Below are 25,976 nucleotides of genomic sequence, written 5' to 3'. Positions count from 1 at the left end.
ATTGTGATGCACAGAGTCTGTGGGCCATCCTGAGAGAAACATTGAGTGGGGGTATAGCAACCAGAGGGCCCTAGTCATATTCTGAATGGACTGAGTGGTTAAGGGTATAATGCTTGCAAGCATTGCTTTCAGATCAGGTGACCTGAGTTCAGATTCTGGCTCCATCACTACCTATTTGACCTTGGGGAAAGGAAAAATGGCCTCTTCAAGACCTACTTTTATTCATAAAATGGGGACAATATTTTCTACTCCTTGTGATTGTTTTGAAAATAAAATGAGATAATGTATATCTGGCTAGTAAGTGATAGAGCGAGGACTCTAACCTAATGCTCTTAGCAACTATCTTATGATAAATCCATCCTTTATCTCTTTATTATATACTTAATTATATACATACACAATGTATACTCAGGCTGGCTTCTTTACTATATATATATACTTTTATTTTAACTGTGCTGATATATGGTGAAGGCAAGTCCTACAAATTTTCTTAGCTAGTCTTTGGCTGTAAGGACAAGGAGTTCATGTTTGTGTTTGTGAATCTTGTTCTCCATGTACATTAGAGTCATTTTGTCATGTACAGTCACTGAGAAAAATTCTCACACGTGATTTTTTTGAGCAAGTAATTGCGTAGTCATCTTTTTAGATGTACTATTTTCTACTACATTGTCAGGCTGTTGCTAATATACTGGACAGTTATTAATTTTCTATATTTATCTTAAGTTCATTCATGTTATAGCAATTTTTTATCAATTCAAAAAAGTCCTAGATTAATCTTTTGTGTTTTTTCTGGGTAGATAATCTTATAATCGAAAATAATAATAAATTGTGCCCACTCATACAATATCTCCTATTTCTGGATTCACTGCATTAAGTATTTCCAGAATACTGCTAAATAAAATGAGGTATTTAAAACTAATTTTGAGCACAATTAAATAATGGCACATTAACATGATGTCATGTATATCCGTGCTCATATCATGTCTCCCAAAACTAATGAACAAATACTTCAGATTTTTCATGGAATGAGTCTTGAGTAATTAAATAAAACTTGTTAAAGCATAACCTGGAAACATATGTTTCTGTTCTCTCCCTCAGTAGTGTTACAGATAGATTATATCAACTTTGACTCTGTAGAATTTCTCTTTGATAACAAATATTTAACATTTCCTCTCCCAAGCAGACCCCAAATGTGGCAGCTTTTAGCAGCAGCCTGCTGGATGCTTCTTCTTGGACCTATAAATGGTTATAATGCGAAAGGAAGCAACACAAATCCCGAAGCTAATATGAATATTGTAAGTCACTCATTAAGGAAAAAACATTATGATGGAGAATTATGAATTTAGATATAATCTGGTGTGTCTGTCTAGTTTTCAGCAGTTCCTCCAGAAACCAAGTTTGTGCTTCCTCCCCTGTTTTGACCCAAGTTGTGACAGTAACATTCCCTCTCTTGCTGTTTTGAACCACCATCTGACAGTGGAGGTCTCCTGAAGAGACAATCCATGAGTTCCTACTGATGATCTCTTCAAAGCATCCTTGAATCTTTCCTGAGGCTTTTTGTAGAACAGTTGCTTCAATTTTGTGAGCATGATTTTATTACTTTGGTTTAGTAAGCAGGGCTGGTTTCTGATGCTTGTAACCAAAAGTATCTTAACTTATGCAGAAATTCATACCAGAAGTGAAATGGAATAGTGCCCCCTCCAAAAGCCAAATGACCAATGTCTACCATAGGCTTCATTCCAATGGGATTGCTCACTATGGATGTTATTCCCACATCCAAGCTTGTATTAGAACTTTAAGAATGGAAATGTCAAGGGTTTTTATCAGCATCTTCTTGTTGCTTTCTCCAAAGTATTTGGCAAGTACCCCTGATCTCTGGCCACACTGCTGAACTCACAATCCATGAAAATATCTCCCCAAATCCAAATGGCCCTATTCATCCCATATTCACACACATTCTTTTTCTCCCTGGTCTGAGTGCTTCTTGGCTCTTTCAGTAATGATAAGAAGAATAACAAATACTTACAGAGCACTTATTTCATGGCAGGTGCTGTTTATATACTTTATATATAATCCTAAAAACAAATCTGTGAGGGAATACTATTATTATAGTTGAGGGAAATGAGGCACAGAGAATTTAAGTACCTTGTCCAAAATTACATAGCTAATAGAGGAAGAGGTGGAATTCAACATCATGCAGCCTGTCTCCAGATTCTGGACTCCTAAGCATTGCCCTATGCAACCCCATAATATATACATGCGTTTTATATATCTGATGTGGACAAAAGCATAATATTGTGGCAAGGGCATAGTCTTTGGAGCTAAGCTTACTTTGGCTTTAATATGTTCTTTATATCTTTCTGGTTTATAATCTTGGACAGATTATTAATCTTCCTAAATTTGTGTTTTTTCCCAACTATAAAATGGGTACAATTCTATCTCAAACACCTATTGTAAGGAGAGTCAACCACTTCATGTAGAAGATGACCAATAAGCACCAGTTCCCCTCTTCTTTGCATATCTGTGGATGGGGCTTCTTCCATTTAAACCAACCCCCCTCCCAGATCTACTTTCTATTCTTTTACACCCTTTTCTCTGCTCAGGGGCTTATAAGAGCTAGGTCAACAAGCCCCCTTGACCTCTGATTTTTTTAGTCAGTTTAGCCAATGGAAAGCTTGAGCAGGATGTCAGAAGGAGGGAGGAGAATGAGGTTGGGCTATTTATGGCCTTGGCTTCCTCCCTGTGAGGTCATCTTAGGCTGGCTGTATCCCTTCACTGAAAGTCGCAGCTCGTTTCAGTGTGGTTCTGTCTACTTGACTTTCTCCTTCTGGGTTCTGGTAACCACTTCCTCCCACCTGCCTTCAGGTCCAAGGTTAGTAACAGTTCACTTGTTATGAGCCGTACAGTATTACACTATACCTTGTGGCTTCCCTCATTAGATGACCGTATAATTTTTTTGTCAAGACATTTTGAGAGTGAACCAGGGCACACTGCCAATACCAGGTCAGCAGGCATAAACCAGGGACTGTCCTGAGCAGACTGGGATGTGTGGTCACCCCACCCTCTGCTTCACTCACGCAGCCCCTTCTTTAACTCCTGCTCAAGTTTTTTCCCTTTATATACTGTCACAATACATAGACAGACTAACAGTATATTGTGACTTAAAGTTCTACATTGCAACACGTGCAAAAGTTAAGAGATAACATCATGAAGATATTTATTTTTCTTTCCTTCCTTTCAGAGCCAAATTATTTCCTATTGGGGTTATCCCTGTGAAGAGTATGATGTTGTGACTAAAGACGGTTATGTACTTGGAATTTACAGGATTCCTCATGGAAGAGGATGCTCAAAGACAATAGGTAGACTTTATTTCACTATGAAAGGAATAATGCCTGAAGCAGAGATGCTTGGATGCCCTGGAAGCAGCAGGGCAGTTTTTGTTCTGAACTAGATCCTAGTCCCTTCCCTTAGAGGGAAATCATCGCCTCTATCTCTAGAACCCCGTTTCATTTGTATAACCCTTTGGAGTGTTCAAGAAACTTTCATAAACACTAAGTTCTCTCCCTTTCTCGCCTTTTCTCCATCACTTGGTCCTCATTACAAACACACACACACACACACACACACACACACACACACACACACACAAACAAAAAACAAAGAAAAACTTGTTCTTACACCAGAATACCCTGTCCAGTTTTGAAAACCAGAAATCTAGAACTCATTCTTAATACCATCTTCTCCTTCACCTCATATCCAGCCAATCACCAAAATCGATCAATTTTGCCTTCTAAATTTCTTTTTACGTTTCTTTCAGTTTCAACATCACTCAGGTCCAGGTTTGGATGTTCTCTCTTTTTCAGCCTCTACCATCTTCTTCTAACTGGTGTTACTCTACTTGTAATCAGCTCTCTATCAAAGCCAGTGTGATGTTTTTTAAAGTAAATCCAATCCTATTAGTTCTAGGCTTACACATCACATTGATCTTGGGATAAATATCCATGGCCTACAAGGCCCTGCAGGACCTGCTCTCCTCTCTCCAGCCACATGCACCACCACATTCCCCCTGCTTCTCTGAATATAGCACACAGGTTTTCTTCAAGTTCCTTTTTGGTGCCATGTCCCTTTCCTTTATCAAGGGCTTTTGCCTAGAAGGTTCTCCATTAATGGAGAAGTTTCCACATTTTGCTACATCACTTAAACTCATTTCCAGATTTTAGCTCACAAACATTACTTTTTCAGAGAAACTTTTCACACCTTCATCCTGCTGTTTGTTTCATTGAGTACTTTGTATAGTGCACAATGCTGAGTGCTGCACACACATTACCACATTTAATCTTCATAATAACACTATGAGGTAGGTATTACTATCATTACCAATTTATAGATGTGAAAACTGAGACTTAAGGAGGGTAAGTAATTTTTCCAATGCCCCAATATAGTAAGCAGTTGAGTAGGATTTGAATCTAAGCAGTGTGATTTCAGAGCTCGTGTTCTTAACAATTATGTCATACTACCTCTCCACAATTCTTTAACACCGTTCTTTTATATAGATTTTATTTTTAACTAAATGGTTCAACTACTTTAATAATATCAATTCCACCATTAGACATTTAATAACACAAGGGCAGGGACTGTTTTGCCTGCCATAATGGCCCTCAGCTCCTAGAGCAGGGAGCATTTGATATTTACTCAATTATTTGTTGACTGTGAATACACAGAGTAAGATTATTTTTTCCATTTGGAAGAGATGGAAACTAAGGGGATTTTTCTGAGTTGGCACTGAAAAGTGGTATCAGGTTTGGGACTGGGGCACTTTTGGTCCAAAGTTACTTTTTACACCCAGTGTGTCAGGGCCTTTCACATGTTGGTCTTGACTTGAAAAGTGATTTTAAGAAAATTTGAAAGAACTAAGGAAAGCATCCCTAATTTTTTTTAATTAGACTTAAAGTCAAATTCATTTTCCATATTCTGTTTGTAGGCTTTCTTACCAAATATTAATTATGAGCCATTTCTAGTCCCCTATAATGCCAGTTGGTATCCGTGGAGAAAAGAATGCTACATTTGGCTGTAATCATTTGCTTTCTTTTCTCACTTCTTAGCTCTTTTTATTTTTTCCTTTGGTATGTTGTATAACAAAATTTCCCAATATTGAGAGAGTTGGCTATTTAAAGAGAAAATCTAGATCTCTGGAAAGAGAGAGAGAGATATAAAGGTGTTGCTGATGTTATAGAGCTAATCGTTCCCCCCAAATAACTCCATTACCTTTGTAAATACTCATGAGGACTTCTCCAACTTCTATCATCTCTGCCAGATAACTGCCACAATGCAGGAGATGGAAAGCTGTCTGCCTGAGGGCTCAGCTCAGAGGGGATAGGCTAGGACTGCTTTTCGGTGGCACTTAACTTTGTCTCCAAAAGGTGGATAGGTGGACATAGACTCATTTCCTTGCTTCCAGATGGCTGAGGGCTCCTGAGTCTAGTCTAGCCTACCAATCTCAGGAAGCAGGTCTAGCCCAAAAGTGACCCAAGGGACTACAACAAAAAGTAAAAAATGTGGCCTGGGGAGAGAGCCCTGTGGTACCATCACCACCATCACAAACTTTATAAAAGACGAAAGATCCTAGGTTCCTCTTTCCTCTCTTCCATTTTCTACTACCTTCCATTTCCCCACTTCCTTCTTTTTCTTGCCTCCTTCTTAGTCAAGTTGTTCCAATTCTACAGAAAGAAAAGGATTTTTATATTAAATTCACAATTTCGCATGGTATAAAATTCCATTTACAGCCTTGCAGTTTACTTCCTGACAATGATAATTAAATGAAACTGTGGGTGTAAAATGTAGCTTAGTGCTTGGCAGTCACTAAACATTCAACAAATGGTATTTTTGTTATTTATTATTATTGTTGTTATTATTTTGAGTAAACCTTAAAGTTTTGTAATCAGGTGCTTCTTGGGAAATAAGACACTATTACATGAATAATAACAGAGCTAATACTTTTTGTGCTAGACAATCTTTTAAGTGTTTTAATTCTCAAACTTGTTATAACTACACTATGAGATAGCATCTGTTATCATTCCCCATCATACAGATGAGTCAATTGAGCGCAAAGATGCTAATATGTAACAGAATGGATTTTGAACGAGGGCCATCTAACTCCAATGCTACATAACAAAACAATGCATTCTATATTGTCCCAATTTTACAAAAGAGAAAAACAAGACATACATAATTTTACAAAAGAGAAAAACAAGGATACATAACTTTCCCAAGTAAGTAGCTAGAAGATATTGGAACCTAGTTTTGTCTGTCACCAAATTTCATCTCTTACGCTCTCGTCCATATAACAGGAAGTCAGAAAAGAGACTTTGCTCATAAACACTGCAGAAGTTCAGATGTGAAATTCTTGTTTCCTGTTCTGCAGCTCCAAAGCCTGTTGTGTATTTACAGCATGGCTTAATTGCCTCCGCCAGTGACTGGGTTTGCAATCCACCCAACTGCAGCTTGGCTTTCCTTCTGGCAGATGCTGGTTATGATGTGTGGCTGGGGAATAGCCGGGGAAACACCTGGTCCAGAAAACACTTGAAATTGTCACCCAAATCACCAGAATACTGGGCCTTCAGGTAAGGAGATGTCTACTAATGAATAAAGTGTGTACTTTGTTCTATGTGTGAACACACTTTGATTTTTCCTTCTTGCTCAAATGCACCTAATGGGATCCAAGAAATGGAAAGAAAGGAAACGCTTCTTCCTCTCCCAGGCTTTCTTCACGGCCTCTGAAGAAATACCCTTGTTATTGCATTGCTGGTTTGTTTGTTGTTGTTTTTCATTAGAAAAGATGTAAGTTCACAGAAAAATCATGCAGAAAATAGAGTTCCCATATACCACATTAGTGTGGTACATTTATTACAATTGATGAAAGAATATTATTATAATTGTACTATTGACTATTGTCCATGGTTTATATTAGGGTTCTGTGTTTGTGTTGTATAATCTTATGTTATTGTTTTTAAAGTTTTTATTCTAGTCTTACATATACACAACCTAAGATTTCCCTTTTAAAAAAAACAGTTTTATTCACACACCATACAATCCATCCAAAGTGTACAATCAGTGGTTCTTGGTATAATCACAGAGTTGTGCATTCATCACCATTATCAATTTGAGAACATTCTCATTGCTCCAGAAGGAAAAATCCCATATCTCTTATACTGCCCTATTACTGACACTTAGCATTGGTATAGTTCCTTTGGTATAATTGATAAAAGAATATTACAATGTTACTGTTAGAGTCCATTGTTTGCCTTAGGTGTATTTTTTTCCATATATCACAGTATTATTAACACCTTGTAATAGTGACAAAGTTTTTCCAGTTCATGTAAGAACATTCTTATGTTTGTACAATTTACTACACTCATTATCCATAATAGGGTTCACTGTGTTATACAGTCCCATGTTTTATCCTCTAGCCTTCCTTCTAGTGAGGTACATGACCCTAAGCTTTCCAATTCAACCATAATCACACCCATAATTTGGTGCTGTTAATTACACTCACAGTAATATGCTACCATCACTTGTATCCCTTTCCAAACACAATCAACCTTATTAAAAATTCTATACAAATTAAGCATCCACTCCCCATTCTCTACCCTCAATCTATCTCCTGGTAACCTATACTCTAGATTTTAACTCCAGGAGTTTGCTCATTATAATTAGTTCATATTAGTGCCCTTTGCGTCTGGCTTATTTCACTCAACATAATAGGTAACAAAATATGATACATACATATGACAGAATTATTTTTCAGCTGTAAGAAGTAGTAAAGTCCTGATGCATGAGACAGCATGGATGAACCTTGAGACTTGCCCTTTGAACCACATTCAAATATATAATTCAGTGCTGCTAATTATGTTCACAATGTTGTGTTACCAACCCCACACATCCATTACCAAAACTTTTCCATCACCCCAAATAGAAACTGTACAATTTAAGCATTAACTAACTCCCCATTCCCTATACCCACCCCAGACCATGGTAACCTACTTTCTGACTTTATGAATTTTTTTCCTAATTATTTTATAACAGTGAGATCATACAATATTTGTCCTTTTTTTCTGGCTTCTTTCACTCAAAATAACATCTTCAAGGTTCATCCATGCTGTTGCATGTATCAGAACTTCATTCCTTTTTACGGCTGAATAATTTTCCATGGTATACCACATTTTGTTTTATCCATTCATTGGTTGATGGACTCTTGGGTTGCTTTCAGCTATTGGCAATTGTGAATAATACCACTATGAACATTGGTGTGCCAAAGTCTGTTTGCATCCTCACTTTCAATTCTTTTGGGATATACCTAGAAGTGGAATTGCTGGGTCTTATAGTAATTCTATACTTATGCTCTTTGTTTTTAAAATCCCTTCTTCCTGGTGTGTGTGTGTGTGTGTGTGTGTGTGTGTGTGTGTGTGTGCATGCAAAATATGTGAGAGTGCATGTGTGAGCAAAGATCAGTTTTAGAAAAGTTAGGTTAATTCCAGGACTGATAATCAATGTGGATACCAGAGGAAGCTTGTATGAGACCCCATAACTTACTAAGAAGTAAAATGAAGCTGTTAGAGAAATGGGAATAGAAACGAGTTTCTGGTTGAAAATCTTGAGCACAAAACATTCACAATAAACCAAGAATGAGCCTGGTCCTTGGGCATAGATCACACTCAAATGTTTATTCATCCAATAGGGAGGAAACCCTGCCCTCCATGGGCTGGCTGTACTGAAAGCCATCCCTGGAATTAGGTCCTGAGGGGCGTAAAGGACAGGGCCTGATCACAGATGGAACAGGGACAGAGAGTTCAGCAGCCCCTGGACACTGTCTGCCTCCGAAGCCAGGCCAGCTTGGTCATGGGGACAAACCCAGGTATTTGCATAGAAGACAAAAACCATGCCTTGAAGGTCACCAAGCCATTGGTTCCTTGACCTCATTTCTGCCTTATTCCTGGAAGGCATTTGGCCTCTCCAAATCCACATACTGCAATGCAGTTGTGCCACTGCGTAATTGCAAGGAACATGATCATTCCCTAGGCCAGTGTTTCCCAAATTGCATACAGAATAAGAAGCACCTGAGATGACTGGTAAATATTTAGATTACCACCAGGACTTTTCCCTGGAAATTCTGATTCAGTGGATCTAGGCTAAACCTGGCAAATCTGTTTGTTTTATTCTGTTTTATAAATAAGCACTCCAGCTAATTGTTCTTTCCAGGGGAATTTAGTAAATTCTGCTATAGAAATATGGGAAATATTACTAGCCTTGCAGTAGGCCTCTGAAGATCAGATTTTTCTGATTTATAGATAACATTTCTTAAAAATGTTGGCTCTTCTTGGATTTGGCAGTGGGTTCTTAGATATGACACCAAAAGCATGAGTAACAAAGGAAGAATTAGATAAATAGGACTTCATCAAAATTAGAAACTTTTATGCATCAAAGGACATTATCAGGAAAGTGAAAAGACAATCTACAGAATAGGAAAAAATAGTTGCAAATCATATATCTGATAAGATATAAATGAAGATATAAATGACGCCTACAACTCAGCAACAAGACAAACAGCCCAGTTAATTAATGGGCAAAGGACTTGAGTAGACACTTCTCCGAAGAAAAGATACAAATGGCCAATTAAGCCTATGAAAAGATGCTCAACATCATTAGCCATTAAGCCTATGAAAAGATGCTCAACATCATTAGCCATTAAGGAAATGCAAATCAAAATCCCAATGAGATACTACTTCATAGTCATTAGGATGGATAGAGAAATCAAAACACTCATGCAAGGCTGGTAAGAATATAAAATGGTGCAACTGCTGTGGAAAACAGTTTGGTGGTTCCTCAAAAAGTTAAAAACGGCATTATCATATGACTTGGCAATTCTACTTCTAAATATATACGAGAAAGAATTGAAAACAGGGACTTAAACAGATATTTGTACATCAATGTTCATAGTGGCATTATTCACAACAGCCAAAAGGTGGAAACAACCTAAGTGTTTGTTCTAGTTTGTTAATGCTGCCATGAAGCAAAACACCAGAAATGGATTGGCTTTTATAAAGGGGGTTTATTTGGTTACACAGTTACAGTCTTAAGGCCATAAAGTGTCCAAGGTAACACATCAAGAATCGGGTACCTTCACTGGAGAATGGCCAATGGTGTCCAGAAAACCTCTGTTAACTGGGAAGGCACATGGCCAGCGTCTACTCCAAGTTCTGGTTTCAAAATGGCTTTCTCCCAGGATGTTCCTCTCTAGGCTTCAGCTCCTCAAAAATGTCACTCTTAGTTGCTCTTGGGGCATCTGCCCTCTCTTAGCTTCTCCAGAGCAAAAGTCTGCTTTCAAAGGCCATCTCCAAAATGTTTCCGTAAGCTGAAGCTCCACTCTCAGTTCCAGTGCGTTCTTCAAAGTGTCCCACTTGGCTGTAGCTCCTCTTCAAAATGTCACCCTCAGCTGCACTTCAAAATGTCACTCACAGCTGCACTGAGTTCCTTCTGCTTGTCAGTTCATTATTATGGCTCCAGTGATTTAATTTAGACCCACCCTGAATGGGTGGGGTAACACCTTCATGGAAATTATCCAATCAGAGTCATCACCGACAGTTGGGTGGGGTGCATCTCCACAGAAACATTCTAAGAATTACAATCTAATCAACACTGATACATCTGTCCACACAAGATTACATCAAAGATAATGGCTTTTGGGGGACATAATACATTCAAACCGGCACAGTGTTCTTAACAGATGAATGGTCAAATAAAATGTGGCATACACATGCAATGGAATATTATTTGGCCATAAAAAGGAATGATGTATTGACACATACTACAACATGGATGAGCCTTGAAAACATTACACTAGATAAAAGAAGCCAATCACAAAAGATCATATGCTATTTGATTCCATTCATAAGAAATTCAGAATAGGGAAATCTATAGAGACAGAAAGTAGATTAGTAGCTGCTTAGGGCTGGGGAGGGATAATGGTGTAGGCAAATTATGACTAGAAGGTATGGGTTTCTCTTGGAGGTGATGAAAAAGTTTTGGTAATGGATGATGGTCATAGCAGCACAACATTGTAAATATAACTAATATAATTAAGGGTACTTAAAATGATTGAGATGACACATTTTATGATATATATATGTTACCACAATAATAAAGAATAAAGCAGGTTATTTGGGCAGATACAGAAAGATGTCCTCAATATAGCATTGAATTTTAAAAAATAGTGTATGGTATGCCTAATTTCTGTAATACCAATAATTGTTATTACATTTATGTGTGTTATTAAAATTTACATGGGAAAAGACTGGAAGAATATGTTAATACCTGTTATTTTGGGGGAGGAAATTAGCTGACTACATTTTAAATGTTCCTATAGTGTTTGGAATATTAAAAAAACAAGCATGCATTGCCTTGGTAAGAAGAAAACATAAAGATTTGGAAGGAAAAGTGAAAACAAAACTTGTTTCTTGCAATCAAGGTGACGGCCTTAAAAGGTGCAGAGGCACATAATTTTGGTTAATTAGGCTCTGGTCTTATATGTATCAAAAGCAAAACATCTATGTCTGTAATGAATGTGTCTACATATTACAGATCTAATGATGAGACGTGTTTCCAATTTTGTTATTCCTTCTCTTTGGCAGTTTGGATGAGATGGCTAAATACGACCTTCCAGCCACCATCGATTTCATCATAGAAAAAACTGGACAGGAGCAACTTTTCTATGTGGGCCACTCCCAAGGAACCACCATCGGTGGGCTGGGGGCAGATGTGAACTGAGAATGGCTCTTTTTCCATACTCATGGCAGGGGTCAGAATTTCTTCTTTCTGTGCAGTGTCTATTTTGAAGACCTGATTTGGGAAACCATTTTACTGGCTGGTTTCTGAAGAGTGAAAACAAGGATGATAACAGGGACTTATTCCCAGCAATGAATTTGCAGGTTGATAGATAAGCCCGAAGGAGGGAGAATTGTGCATTTATTCATTTGCGCACTCAACAAATATTTGCCAGAAACTGGACTAGATGCAGGGGTAACAAAGTTAATATGGTATGTTGTCCTTCTCAAAAAGAAAGCAGAGAATTACCAAACGTGGTGCTTAGATGCTACAATCCATGTGACTTTTATTGCCAGGGGTGAGCCAGGGTGGGCAAGATGTGGGTGGGGCCACGTTGACAGTGCCACAAGGCACCCACATCACTCCCCTTGCTGCTCTCCATAAGGCCAGAGGCCTCAAGTATACCAACAGCATTTCCACCAGTCTTTTTTCTGTATCTTAATCTTACTCAGGTTTCTGGCAAAAAGTAGGTCGTTATATGCCTGTACTATGGTAGGCCTTTTATATATGGTTTCTCATTGGAAACCGCAAACATCTAAGACGATTATTGTTCTGGTTTGCTAATGCTGCCGTTATGCAAAATACCAGAAATGGATTGGCTTTTATAAAGGGGGTTTATATGGTTACAAAGTTACAGTCTGAAGGCCATGAAAAAATGTCCAAATTAAGGAATCAACACGAGTATACCTTCACCGAAGGAAGGCCAGTGGGTCTGGAAAACTTCTGTTAGCTGGGAATGCACGTGGCTGGCTTCTTCTGATCCCAGGTTGTGTTCCACCTCCTCTCTCAGCTCCTGTGAATTTTTCAAAATGTTGCTCTTGGGGCATTTGTCCTCTCCTAGCGTCTCTGGAGCAAACACTGGGCTAGCATCTCCAAAGTGTCAGCAAAAGTCTGCTTTCAGTGGCTGTCTCCAAAATCTCTCTCTCAGCTGCTCCCCAAAATGTCACTCTCAGATACTCTGAGGGCCTTCTATTTGTGAGCTCTTTTATAGGACTTCAGTGATTTCATTAAGACCCTGCTGAATGGGTGGGGCCACACCTCCATGGAAATAATCCAATCAAAGGTATTACCCACAGTTGGGTGGGTCACATCTCCATGGAAACAACCTAATCCAAAGATTCCAACCTAATCTACACTAATACATCTGCCCCCACAAGACTGCATTAAAGAACACAGTATTTGAGGGGACGTAATACATCCAAACTGGCACAATTATCATCCATATTTCACAAATAGCTGAATTTAGGGATCCTTTCTAATAATGATAATGCCAAGTACTACATTATGTACTTTATGTATGGATGTGGAGCCCTAACAAGATTTCTATAAGGATTCTATTACCTGCATTTACAGATTGAGAGAACTGAGACTTATAGAGGGAAGTCACTTGCTAGTGAGTGGGAAGCTGAGATTAGTGCCCAGGTTGTCTGATGCCAAAGACTGACCCTTGGAGTTTATCTAGATGTGCCCAGCAACAGATACTGAGACCTGTCCACAACACTCAATATAAGTAGACGTGTGCTCCCCAGGTACAGGGAACTCACTTCATTCTGAATTATCCAGTTCTAACATTGGGAAATTCACAAAATCCTTCCCTACAAATGATACCTACCCAGAGTTGTTCTTTTTTTGGTTTGGTTTGGTTCGGTTTTTAATCTGGCTACTTTTACTATCATTTCAAATAGACGACAGTTTTGTTTTAAATTAATGAACTAGTGTCTTATTCCTTTTCAGCTTTCATAGCATTCTCTACGAATCCTGAACTAGCTAAAAGGATTAAGATATTTTTTGCTTTGGCTCCAGTCACCACAGTAAAATACACCAAAAGTCCTCTGAAAAGATTTACAACTATTTCTAGGCAAGTAGTCAAGGTATGTGACTTCCCCACATTTAAATCTGTAGTAGCTAACACTAGCTCTATTTCCATTATTTCAAGAAGAGAACCTGTGTCAAATGACATTTTACAAACTTCTAAGAATACAATAAGAATTCAGGATATCCCTCTGGGTTTACTGATTACACATAATATTACTCAGAAGTTTCAGGGAGCCCATGCCAATATCATTCCATCCTATTGTCTTCATTTATGTCTAGAAGCTTCTCTCCATGTATTTCTCCATCCCATGGTGAATCTATTATGCTAAAGTTCTCTCCAGTGCTCCCTAATTTTTCAGGAGCAAAATAACGTAGTAGTTTGAGATCACAGCATGGAGCCAGATAGCTGGACAGATTTGGGCAAGATCTTAAGTTCTCTGTGAATTGTTTTCATCATCCATAAAATGGGGATAGTAATAGCCCTACTTCAGAGGGCTGCTGTGAGGATTAAGTTAGTTAATACACGTAAATCCCTTAGAACCAGGTCAAATACATTATAAGCCTTTAATAAATGTCAGCTATTGTTACTGCTGTCTTAAAGTTTAGACTGCACACCCTCTCCAATCATTCAAAGCCCAATCTTACTCAGTTGGCTGCCATTTCACAAGCTTGCATTCTGCCAACTCTCCAAACCCAAGGCAATAACACAGGCCCCAGATTTTCTCTGCTGACTGATAGCTAATTAATCTGATAATTTACCCAGTCAAGGCAAATTGAAGTACATATATTGTGGGTTGGTGGATTATCCTGTTGCACTTTAACGTGGGCTTCTCCCGTGGCAGACTGACAGCTATTGCACATCTGCAGTGAGGGCAGATGAAAGCAAAACAATCTTTACAGAACCCAGGGATTCCAGGAGTTGAGAGATAAACACATTAACTCATGGTGAGTCAAGTCCATACCTATAAAGCCCAAAAGGACAGGGAGCCGAAAAACCTCTGGAACAAGACAGAAAATGCTTGTATTTGTCTCATGATACTTGGGCCTCTTAAACCACAGAGACTTCACAGTAAGTTATATTGAGAGCTATTTTTAGAGCCAAGCTCACACGCACTGTAGTTATTTTCTTATTTATGTGTGTGTAGCCCAATCTTGACACCCTTGTCTATCCTTGGTTACCATTCTGGCACCATCCCAGATTATTAGATAAACAACTTTGGACTTCTTGCTAATTTATTTCAGCATTCCCACACAGTTCAGAGATAGTTCGGGATGGTGGATCTTTCTACTGTCCTCAGTTTACATGCTCTGCCTTTAAACTTCCGTATGTTCTGACATTCCTGGGTATGTTGCAGTGCAATTCAATTCAGCAAAACAATATGAAGGAGTTACTATTTCAAAAGTATGGAATGAGAAAACAGCTATGTTTGTAAGGTGGCTTTTAAGCAGATTGTAGGACTGAAATTTAGAGTGTGTGGGAGAGTAGTGAGTGATTCGACTAAGGCGAGGGGGACCAGTTAATGGAGGGCAGTTATGTAATGTTAAGGAGTTTGGACTTCCTGTCAGTGATGGGAAGCCATTAAAGAACGTTAAGCCAAGAAGTTGCATGATCAGATTTGCTTTTTAGAAGAGTGTCCTCAAAGAGCATTTACTCCAATAGAGGAGCTACCACATGTGTCACACTGATTCCTAATAGAAATTTAATCATCATCGTAATAATGTAGCAAAGAAAGTGCTAGGCAAACTCAGAGAAAAGTGAAAATGCTTTTAGCTGATGAAATCACAAAAGACTTCTTGGATGAGATAGCATTTAAATTTTGACTTAAGGACAAGAATTCAATATACAGTGTGGTGTAGGAAGGTTTTCCAAACCAAGAGGGAGAGAAGTCTCAATGAGCAACCACATGTAACTGATTTTAGTGGGATGTAAAATTTGTGAAGGAGAGTAAGAGAGATAATATTGGAAATATGATAAATTCTCAAAGGCATTGAATGCCACGTTAATGAGTTTGAACTCGATTCTGTAGATGATGAGAGACCATACAAAATATTTACATAGAGGAGCGAGATGCACAGTGCTCTTTTTAAGAAAGATTATCCTGGTAACAAAATGTAAGTGGATGAGAGTAAAGGACATCAAAGGGGCAAAAGATGAGGAGCATGGTTATGGGATTATGTTACACTTCAGTTAATAGGAGTTGGGGATGTCAGCTAGAATTGTGCTTGCAGAAGAGAAAATATATAGGATTTGGCAACTAAATGGCAGAAAGTCTTTTAGGCACAGTATAAACTTTCAGAGGGTAGGGTTTGCTTTCTCCTCCTCTGCTCCCTTTAGCCAGATGTTCTTAGGCGTGTTTGGAGAAATGACTTCCTTTTCCACTGGTGAGATCCTGGACTGAGACAATTTCTGATTTGAACTAGGTTAACGTATTCTAGTCTCCTCTCTCTGTTGCTTCCTTCCTCTCACTCTGGCATGACAGAGGAATAAGAAGTCCTGTTATGTTATACATTCCATTAATATTCCATGAAATATCAAATAGTCCATTAAATGTGGATTACCTTCAACCATAAAAGATAACCATTTTTCAAACTCAGAATTCAATAAATTATTCCCAGTAGGAAATTACAGGACTGAATTCATCAGAGATAGTGCAAGATCTTGTACTACATTAGTACAATAACAATAAATACTAATTATTTGTTCTTTGGTTGTAATTGCCAGTTAATAAAGGATTCTAAGAGAAAAATATGCCAGTTTTTATTGCAAGTGGGTGTTTCCAAAAGTTTTTAAGAACTAAGCAAGTCTTTTCACTGTCATATCTAGTTTAAGTGATGCTAAGTTTATAAAACTTGCTATTGTGAAACAAAGGCAAGAATGGATTTATTTGCACAAGGGTTTATTTACATTATGATTGATTAGAATGGTTCCCAAATTTCAGAAGGTAAGTTCGACTTATTTGCGACATTGCCTGAAATTCCACCAGTAGAGATTCATTTCTTTGGATTGAGCTTTTGCCTTTAGAGTTCATTAAAAGATTCTGGAGGGAATGGTTCATTAAGTCTCTATCAGTCATTAGTTATAATAATAGTTATTGTTCTGGGGTTGTTTACTAAGGACTAGAACTGATTTGGGTGCTTTTTTAAGCACCTATTACTTCACAACAGTTTTACCTAGTAGGTATTTTTTCCATTTTATACTTGAGAAAATTCAGGATAATAGAATTTAAGCTGCTTTCCCAAGGTATGAGGGGTGGATTCCAGAATCAAACCCAGGTATACCTGACTCCAAAGCCTTACCAGTTTCCCATGAGGACTGGTTTCTGAGGGGACATTCCAAGAAAACACCCCAATTAATGCTCTTGGGAAAGGCATCAAGTGGTGAGTTGGGAGAACCACAGAGGTGAGTAGGGAGGATGACACAAGCAAAATTTAACAGGTCTGATGGCCTCACCAAGGACCAGTACTGAGCAGATGTCACCTTGTCTGCATTACCACTCATTTTACACTCTTGACATTCAGAGCCACAAGATTTGACTGTGTTTTAAATTTATCTTGCAGGTTTTATTAGGTGACAAGATGTTCTACCCGCATACATTTTTTGACAAATTTATTGCCACCAAGGTCTGCAACAGGAAGATATTCCATCGTATTTGCAGCAATTTCCTATTTACTTTCAGTGGATTTGATCCAAATAACTTAAACGTGGTATGTGCAAGTAACCACTCTGGGAAAGCAATCACTTTGTTGCACAGAGGAGATGAGAGTTTGTTCTGTATTGTGTGGAAAACACATGTCAAGGTCTCACCTTTTGTTTCCTGGAATCTGGTAGGGATTTTTATCATTTCCAACCAGGGCTGAGGGTCTTTCACCTTGAATAGGAGGATTCTCACCGACTATTGCTTTTGTCCAAAATGCCACCATTGAAATGCCATTCATTTGAATTAAGGCTATGATTTTAAAACTTATCTGGCTGCCCTAAGACCTATCCCAGAGCTAATGAAGTAGAATCTCAGGTAGTAAGCACAGACATCTGTATGAAACTCACTTCAGTGAAAACTAACTCTTATAACATGATTTAAAACACAAAAGAAACAAGTTCTCATTTGATCCAGAAAAAAATTAAAATGTTAATGGAGGTTAAAATACTGGATGGATTATATCCCACCAATTTTCAAAGAGCCCTTTAGAATTTGACCACATTGTTTATCAGAAGGAAAAGGGAAACATTTACATGTGTTCTGATGAAGGACTTTTTCCAAATGTCCTTTAGGACTTAACACAGGGTGAAGGAGGATGTTTCCTCTCCAGATAGGTCACTGGGGCTTTTATCCCTTGACCTCCCTCTACTCTTGGAACTGTCAGAGGTGAGTCTGGAAAGGAAAGATGCATTACCTGAGGTCTCTGGTAGGCAGATGCCCAACGTGAACTTTACTGAGGGACCTTCCAGGACAGAACAGAGATGGGGAGGAGGAAGTTCTTAAAAATGGCTTCTTTGGTTAATATGTCTTCAGAGAATATAATAAGAGTTTTTCCTTAAAAAAAATTCAAATTTCTTTCAAATGTTTACTTCTAGTATGATTATCCTCTAAAAGAGAAATAATCTCTTTACTTTGCAGAGTCGCTTGGATGTTTATTTGGCACTGAGCCCTGCAGGAACATCTGTTCAGAATATGTTGCACTGGGCCCAGGTACACACTTCTTATTTCTGATATCACATGCATGGACCTGTGCAGTGTTCCTGAGGAGCACTTCCAGAGAGATCACTGTAGGGTTTTGCAGGCACCTGCCCCTGTCTGTGCGATGTTTCTGTAATCAGCATCAACTCCTCATAGTTACAAGGCCTCCCTTTCTGTGGAATGTAAATTCTGATTCCCACTACTCCCCTCCTCCTTGTCCTGGATTTTGAGCCCCAGCTCTCTGAAATTCTGACTTGAATTCCCACCCTTCGGTTATTCCACACTGCCTTTTCAAGGGAGGCTTGTATTTCCTCTTTGGACAAATTCTCAGCTCTACTAAAACTTTGTAAAATGTTACAACATGTTCCAGAAAGATCTTTTCATCCTCCAGTTGGCATTTGGGGCATTTTGAAGCATAAAAACAATGCTTTATTCAGAGAAAATAGGTTAATGTCTCACGTTTTACCCTCAGTTTAAGTACTAATTATTTTGCTATTTTAACTCAATATTCAGCAAGCTCAGAGGTAAGTTAAATTGCTATAGTTTTTTGAGATTATATATATATTCATCTCTTTCATTACATAACCTTTACCTGTATTCTTGGCCAGTGGCTTTAGTCTCAAACACTTTTGAAAGGTGGAAGACATTCTTGTATGTGTTGGGAGGAGAGGTGAATAGGTGTGTGTACAGAAAAGAGAGACAGAGAGAGGTTTGGTATATCTGGGATCCCTAGGAATTTGCATTTCAGCCAGCTTTAACGTTTAGAACCACTGCTAACGATTTTAGAAAAAAGGTTCTCTGTAGTCTGGTATAGCCTGAAACACAAGTTGAAGATTGTTGTATTGCTTTGAAGAGTTGCACCCTCCGGAGATCAGCTTTCAAGTTCCTATAGGAAGAAACATGTTCAGAGATATAGTGCTTCCTACTGGTGAGGAGACAGATAAACGCTCTGATGGGCATGGCCTCCCAGTTAACTCAATTTCAATTTACATTAATTGAGCACTTACTATGTGCTCTTCCTGCTGTTCATATACATAATTTCATTGTCTCATTGAATTCTCATAGCAATCTTTCAGTGAAGACACTGATATCCTGATTCTTCAAGGGTCATAGTCAATTCCTTATAAATTCCCTGGCTGACTTCTCTTAGGAATTCTTCTCCTTTGACAGGAAGTCCCTTCAGGATAGAAATAAAGAAGGGGCATGAAATATTTGGTCATACGTTCCATGGATGGCGGTTCTGTAGACGGCTAAGACAAGGACAATGATGATGGTATTTAATATTAGTAAAAAGAGCTATTTGTTGAGCATTCCCAGGTGTTACATGCTTGACCCTATTCATCACCTTAATTTAATTTTCACAACCCTATGAGATAAATATGATCATTTTCATTTCACAACTGAGGAAACAGCTTTAGAGAAATTAAGTATCTTGCCCTGGATTATAGATGCCATAATTGGTTAGAGCCTGGATTCAAGTCCAGGTCTGAGATAAGAACCCATGCTCTTATCTCACACAGTACACTCTTCTGCCTCCCCAGGGCTGAAAACCTGGGGAATTCAAAAGCAGCCCACTGATGCTCCTGTAAATATAAATCATGGTAGAAATAACTTTTAACTAAAAATTGAGATAAGATCAATGAATGTGAAAATAAAAACCTGAGGTTCAAGCTTAGAAAAAGACCCCTTAGAGTAGTCTGGGGATATTTTAACATATTTTGTTAATATGAAAATTGTCAATCTCCTGAATCTAATATGGGTGGCAAAGAGCATAAAAGGGAAATTCAAAATGTATAAATTTTCTATTCTAATATCTGAAGTCTGAAAATAAAAATGCAGCAATGGTCCTGCATGGAGACTCAGAGGCTCAGCTCGGGGCTCGGTTACTGTCAACACTGAGGCAGGTTGGCCCAGCGGGCGAGGGGCAGACTGCACCCCACCCAGAAAGCACTGCAGGATCTCTGGGGGTGGGCATTTCTCTCCAAGTGTAATAAAAATGTTTAAGAATAGGGAGTATAGTTATAATATCCTGACCACATGACTAGGATAATAAGGTGTAAAGTTGTTGAATAAAAATAGCAGTAATTTTTTAATGTAGGAAATGTATAGCTAGTGCCTTTTTAAAAAAATAATAAAAATTTCAGGAATCAAGATATTTCAAGAAGCGTTCAAATGAGCACGCTTTTTAAATTTTTTATGTGCTGTATTATAACATTTAAAGGCACCCCTGCCTAAGGGTTTTCACTGGGAATGTATAGAAGAGGAGTAAAAGATTGTGTCACACCAATTCAGCTCTGTGAATTAAGTTAAGTGTCATTTTAATTATTTGGCTTTTTAAACTTTATTGAATTTTAAATCATATCCCTAAATAGTGGGACATAATGTCAACCCTCTTGTTTATTTCTTGTTTATTGTCTTTAAATAACACTGTTTTCTTATTTAACATTTAAATATGCTTGGTGTTATTATTTTATTTTAGGCTGCTAATTCTGGTAAGTTCCAAGCTTTTGATTGGGGAAACGCAGAGCAGAACATGATGCATTTCCACCAGGTATGATAATAATAATAAATTGCATACTGCAATGAATTAATAAATACAGTAACCACTTGTTGAGTACCTACTAGGTCTCATTCACTATGGGATATTTTATATAGTTTCTTATTGGTTCTAATTATGCTTAATTATGCTTACCATGTGCCAGATCATTATTTCTAATTCTCACAATGATCTTCCAAGGGAAATGCTATTATTCTAATTTTCCCAATGGTTCCATGAGTTTAGGTAAATTGCCAGTATTATTTAACTAGTAAGAAACCAGGGATTCCAGGATCTAAAGTCCATTCGTCTTCCAATACATCTATTGCTTCTCAAAAAAAAAAAAAAAAAAAAAAAAAAAAAAAAAACAAAGAAAAACACCAACATATGGTTTATTAAAGATATACCAGAAAGAAATATCCCCATCAGGAAGAAAAAATTGTACCTCAGGAAATGGTGTGTCCAGATGTTTCTTACCATTATCTTTCAAAACCTGGGGAAAAAATTCCTATACTAAAGGGAAATGCATGTTGTTGTTGTTATAGTTATTATCATCCAGTGTATAAAGAAATCCAATAATGATTTTGGCTTCTTGCTGATAGATTGAGATTAAATTGAGCAAGTAGTCATCAACAGAAATGCTTCCTTCAATTCAGAAACATGGAAATTTGAAAATTCTTTTAAATGACTAATTTTCAGTGTCACTGTTATAACCACAAGATTGATAATGCTTAACAGGCATGAAAAATCTCCTTTTTCTCCTAAACTGCAATAGTCATACTTGCATGGGTGCGCATGCACACACACACACATTATTTACTCTTGTTATTTACTATTTACCATTGTTATTAACCAATCCTTTGTCCCAAAAAGAATATATAGTTGTTTTAGTGAAAGCTTTTTTTGGAGATTAACTTTCCTTAAGACTCAGATGCCTGCTTGAATGAAAGATAGGTCACAGGTGGGTCACAGCTTTTGCATTGATTCAGTCAAAATCATGAGTTCATGATGACTCAAGATTCAGTTATGGATCTTTTGCTTGAGCCTTTGGGGGTGAAGAATAATTAAGGAAAACCCAAAACAACACCAGGTTTGACCTGCATGCATGTTTAAAAAATAAGAACCTTCATTACAATTTAAAACATCATAAATTAAACGAGATTAACAAAGCAATCACCAATCCTTTCTTACAAAGGTGGAAACATTTCTTAGCCAAAAGTCACTGACTATCATTTGAATCCTAATCTTGATATTCATTTTTGCTTTGTCACCTTCTGGAACCCCACTCATCCTTAGCAGGGTAATTAGATCATTGTGGTAAAGGCCTTCTGCTTTCAGGGGCTTTTCAGACCTACTTTGTGCCTTGAAGCTTCCTGGTGCCTCTGCCATTGTAGTTTTGCTTTGCTATTCTTTATCTTTCTCTCCATCTTTGCATTTATAATTAAATAATGCTTTGCATTATGCTGCTGAGAAAATTCTAATGAAAAAAAAAAAAAAACAAACATGCCTCTTCTTTCCTGGGTTGCAGCTTGCATTTGGAGCAATGTACCAGGCTAGCCTGAGCCCATCTTCCCCTTGCATGCACCACTGTGCTAATCTGCACTCAGTTCCTCCTCTGCTCTTTGCATCACCTTCTCAAAGCTGCAGGCTCTCATTGACCACTTAGTTCTAATGCCAGATCCAAAGCCTACAAGTACTATGGGGCAGAGGTCATATCCTTAAAATACTTAGTAATGGAGAGATCCAGGCACCAGCCCATCAACTGGCAATAACACCTGGAGAGCTCTATCAGCGCCTCTGCCTGGATATCACCCTGCTTAGGGTGCACAGTCGCTGGGTCAGGGACCAGGCATATTTCTAGTCCTCCAAGAAACCTCTCCCTGCCCAAGGTCACAGTCTCCTAAGGATCTATACCTTTATCCACTTTACCTCTTCTTGCTAATCTTGCTGCCAAACTTAACTATGGTGACCTGTAATTATCTGTAGTAGTCAAGACTCTTTCGGTTGCAAGCAGCAAAAACTAACTCAAAAAAAAAAAAAAAAAAAAAAAAAAATACAAACTACAATAGCCAGGAACTTAAGCACTGACATCAGTTCTCTGGTGTTCATTCTCTCTCTCTCTCTCTCTCTCTCTCTCCCTCTCCTGCTTGTGTATCTTCACTGCCATTCTTAGTTCTTTCCAACATAATAGTTAAGATGGTAACTGGATGTGTTTAACTCATATAGTTCTTTCACTCTCAACCCCAAAGAAAAAGCCAATATTTTTTCTCAACTCTGTCAAAGAGTTCCAGGTAGAACTCTGGCCCAGTTTTAGTCATTTTTAGCCATTCCTTGTACAACCACTGTAGCCAGAGGAAAGGTGGACTAATTGGCCAGGCCTGGTCACCTGGACTATTCTAGAACGAGGGGATGGGGCCAAAAGGATGGACTGAGTTAACACACAAAAATAGCGTGTGTTCCCAAAAAGAAGTGGGGGAGGGAAAACTTGCTGGGAAATTTACACCAACGCCGCTCTCTTTCTCTATGACAAGTTGGTTTCTTTTTAATCATCATATTTCAAATGTCTGTTTCATACATCTGCTCAGTGCTTCCTGAAGAGGTGGCTAATGCTCAAGTCTTCAGTAATTCACTGAGCCCAGACTTCTATTTATGTCCTTCCCAACATTTTGTTTGCGAAAGACATATTCCTGAAGTGCTACTAGAAAGATGGTGCCCCGTGGAAATAAAAGCCTTCTCCCTCTAGGGTTTCTTCCTATTTCCCCAAAAGTGCAAGTCAGGAATATAAGGGTTGTCCTTATTATTCATATTATTCACAATTCGTATTATTGCTCAAAAACGCTTTCAAGTACTTTTTACATTTTAACATTTAATGTTTCTATATCACTAATTTCTAATTGTGCACTTCTAGTATTTGAAGTACTTGCTTAATAGCTGAAAGCTAATGTTACTTCTGTAATTTGGTTTTCTGTGAAAACTCGTTTATTTTCCCCTCTTTATCTCTTTCCTTGTATTTAGCTTACGCCTCCTTTGTACAATGTTACTAAGATGGACGTTCCGACAGCAGTGTGGAGTGGTGGACAAGACCGTGTAGCTGATCCCAAGGATGTGGAGAATTTGCTCCCTGAAATTGCCAACCTTATTTATTACAAGTGGATTCCACACTACAATCATGTGGATTTTTACCTTGGACAGGATGCACCCCAAGAAATTTACCAAGACCTAATTCTGTTGATGAAGGAATGCTTTCAAAATTAAATACACTTTCCTTTCTATCAGCAATTGAAGTTTGGTAATAATGTGGCATACAGACAGTAAAGTGATTCCCAATGATTCCCACCTTCTGGTATTTGTGCATTTGTGTGATCTGCTCTCCTTGATTGTGGGTAGGTTACCTAAAATATCTTAAAACTACGTGAGCTGGAGAGACATATAATTGAGAATTTTTATACATAGATAGATAAGTAATTTTATCTCACAGTTCAAAATCATTACATAAATAATTATGCATTTGATAGAACAACATATCAACATCTGAGGGTGGGGGACTAATCCTAACTAAATAAGCTTGTTTTCTAAAGTTCAGAGTATTAAACCTGAATTTACTTATGGGCATATCTTATCCTTCATCCCAAGTCCAAGTAGACTTTATGTTTTGAACAATGCAGTTTAATCTACTTGATGGACATAAATAGCAAAAAGAAAATGTATGAGGATTTTACTAAAGTGTATTAAGAAATATTGCATTGCTTATACTAGAATCTACAATATAGGACCCACTTGGTCAGTCAAGATTTGGTACCCTAGAGATTTTCATCCCCTGGAGCAATGCACTGCTTTAAGATTCATCATGTGTGAAAAGGATCTTTCCTTTAGTAGAGGGAGAAGGGTGATTTTGAATGGGGAAGTAGGAAAGTGCACACCTATATTCCCAGCAGAAAAGTCTTAAGAAAGTAACACAGAAAGATTTGAAATCAATACCCTTTAAATTATGCAACTCTGTAGACCTCCTGGAGAGCCCTCATGTGCATAAACCCACTGAGAAGACTTTTGAAGTAAGGCATCTGTCTACCCGTGTTTCTTACCTGAACTCGCTTTAATTTCCTCTCATGCTCTTCTCTCAAGAGCTACACAATCTTTGACTATATCATTTCAAAGAAAACTTTGTGCCCCAGATGATTTCAAAACCCTGGGTAATGCACTATAATAAGATTTGGAATGGCCAACAGATGTGTCTTCTCCTTAAAGTGGAAGAAGTCTCATTGTGATAGGGATCATGGTGGCAAAGGTGAGGAAGACAGCAGGGAGATGTTTGGAAAGTTTGGGAAGTTTGGATTTAGGAAAGAGTATACAGTATACAGAAGTTTAAGGTTTGAAAATGATTTTCCTTAAAACTATCTGAGCCTGTATACTACCAAGGAATGCTTCACTCCACCCACCCCTCAATCCATAGTGGTCCCTTTACCCTAACTTGAAGATTGTAAGCACAAAGCGTTATATGATATAAGGTCTAATAGCGTGACAGAATATATAAAGAAAATGTTACCCAAGGAAGTCTTCAGTGTATGATCACCCATCACCTAATCATAATAAATCATTCATTCAATCTTTTTTAATATCTTCATTATTCTTGGAATATGCACATCTCATTCTCCAAAGCAGGATATTTTGAAAAAGCCATTTGGCTTAGGGATAAGAGGAAAAAGACACTTATCAAAAAATCAGTTGAAATTTTTACTTTGTTATTATTATTCTAGTGCTGTGTGTGTGTGTAACACACTTGCTGTACCCTCAACAGATTTTTTCATGCCATCATGCTAATTCTCCTCATTCTCAGAGCTACCCTCTCAATCTCCTTTCATCCCTCCTCCTTTACCTCCTCAACAGTGTTTTGTGATTCTCAGTGTATAGATCTTGCACGTATATTGTAAAATGGATCCACAAGTATTTCATGGTTTTTGATGCTATTAAAAATGGCATTTTTATATTGTAATTTCCAGTTGTTCATTGCTAGCATATAGTAAAACAATTGATTTCTGTATGTTGACTTTGTATCCTGTCACTTTAATAAATGA

The 25,976-nt window shown here is 38.0% G+C and overlaps 1 protein-coding gene across 1 annotated transcript; it reads left to right on the top strand.

Annotated features, from left to right (window-relative positions):
* The first annotated feature begins 1,190 nt into the window (after window positions 1-1,190).
* LOC119510215 (lipase member K) lies at window positions 1,191-25,976 on the top strand. The gene is made up of 9 exons (XM_037804423.1): window positions 1,191-1,295; window positions 3,242-3,359; window positions 6,422-6,620; window positions 11,685-11,794; window positions 13,612-13,748; window positions 17,251-17,397; window positions 18,309-18,380; window positions 20,848-20,919; window positions 23,920-25,976. Exons 1-9 carry the CDS (start codon window positions 1,191-1,193, stop codon window positions 24,157-24,159), a joined length of 1,200 nt encoding a protein of 399 aa, XP_037660351.1. The 3' UTR covers window positions 24,160-25,976.

Source organism: Choloepus didactylus, chromosome 15 (genome assembly GCF_015220235.1).
Source record: "Choloepus didactylus isolate mChoDid1 chromosome 15, mChoDid1.pri, whole genome shotgun sequence".
Lineage (NCBI taxonomy): Eukaryota > Metazoa > Chordata > Mammalia > Pilosa > Megalonychidae > Choloepus > Choloepus didactylus.
Note: the sequence above shows the minus strand (reverse complement) of the source record. Positions and strands in the feature narration are given on the sequence as shown.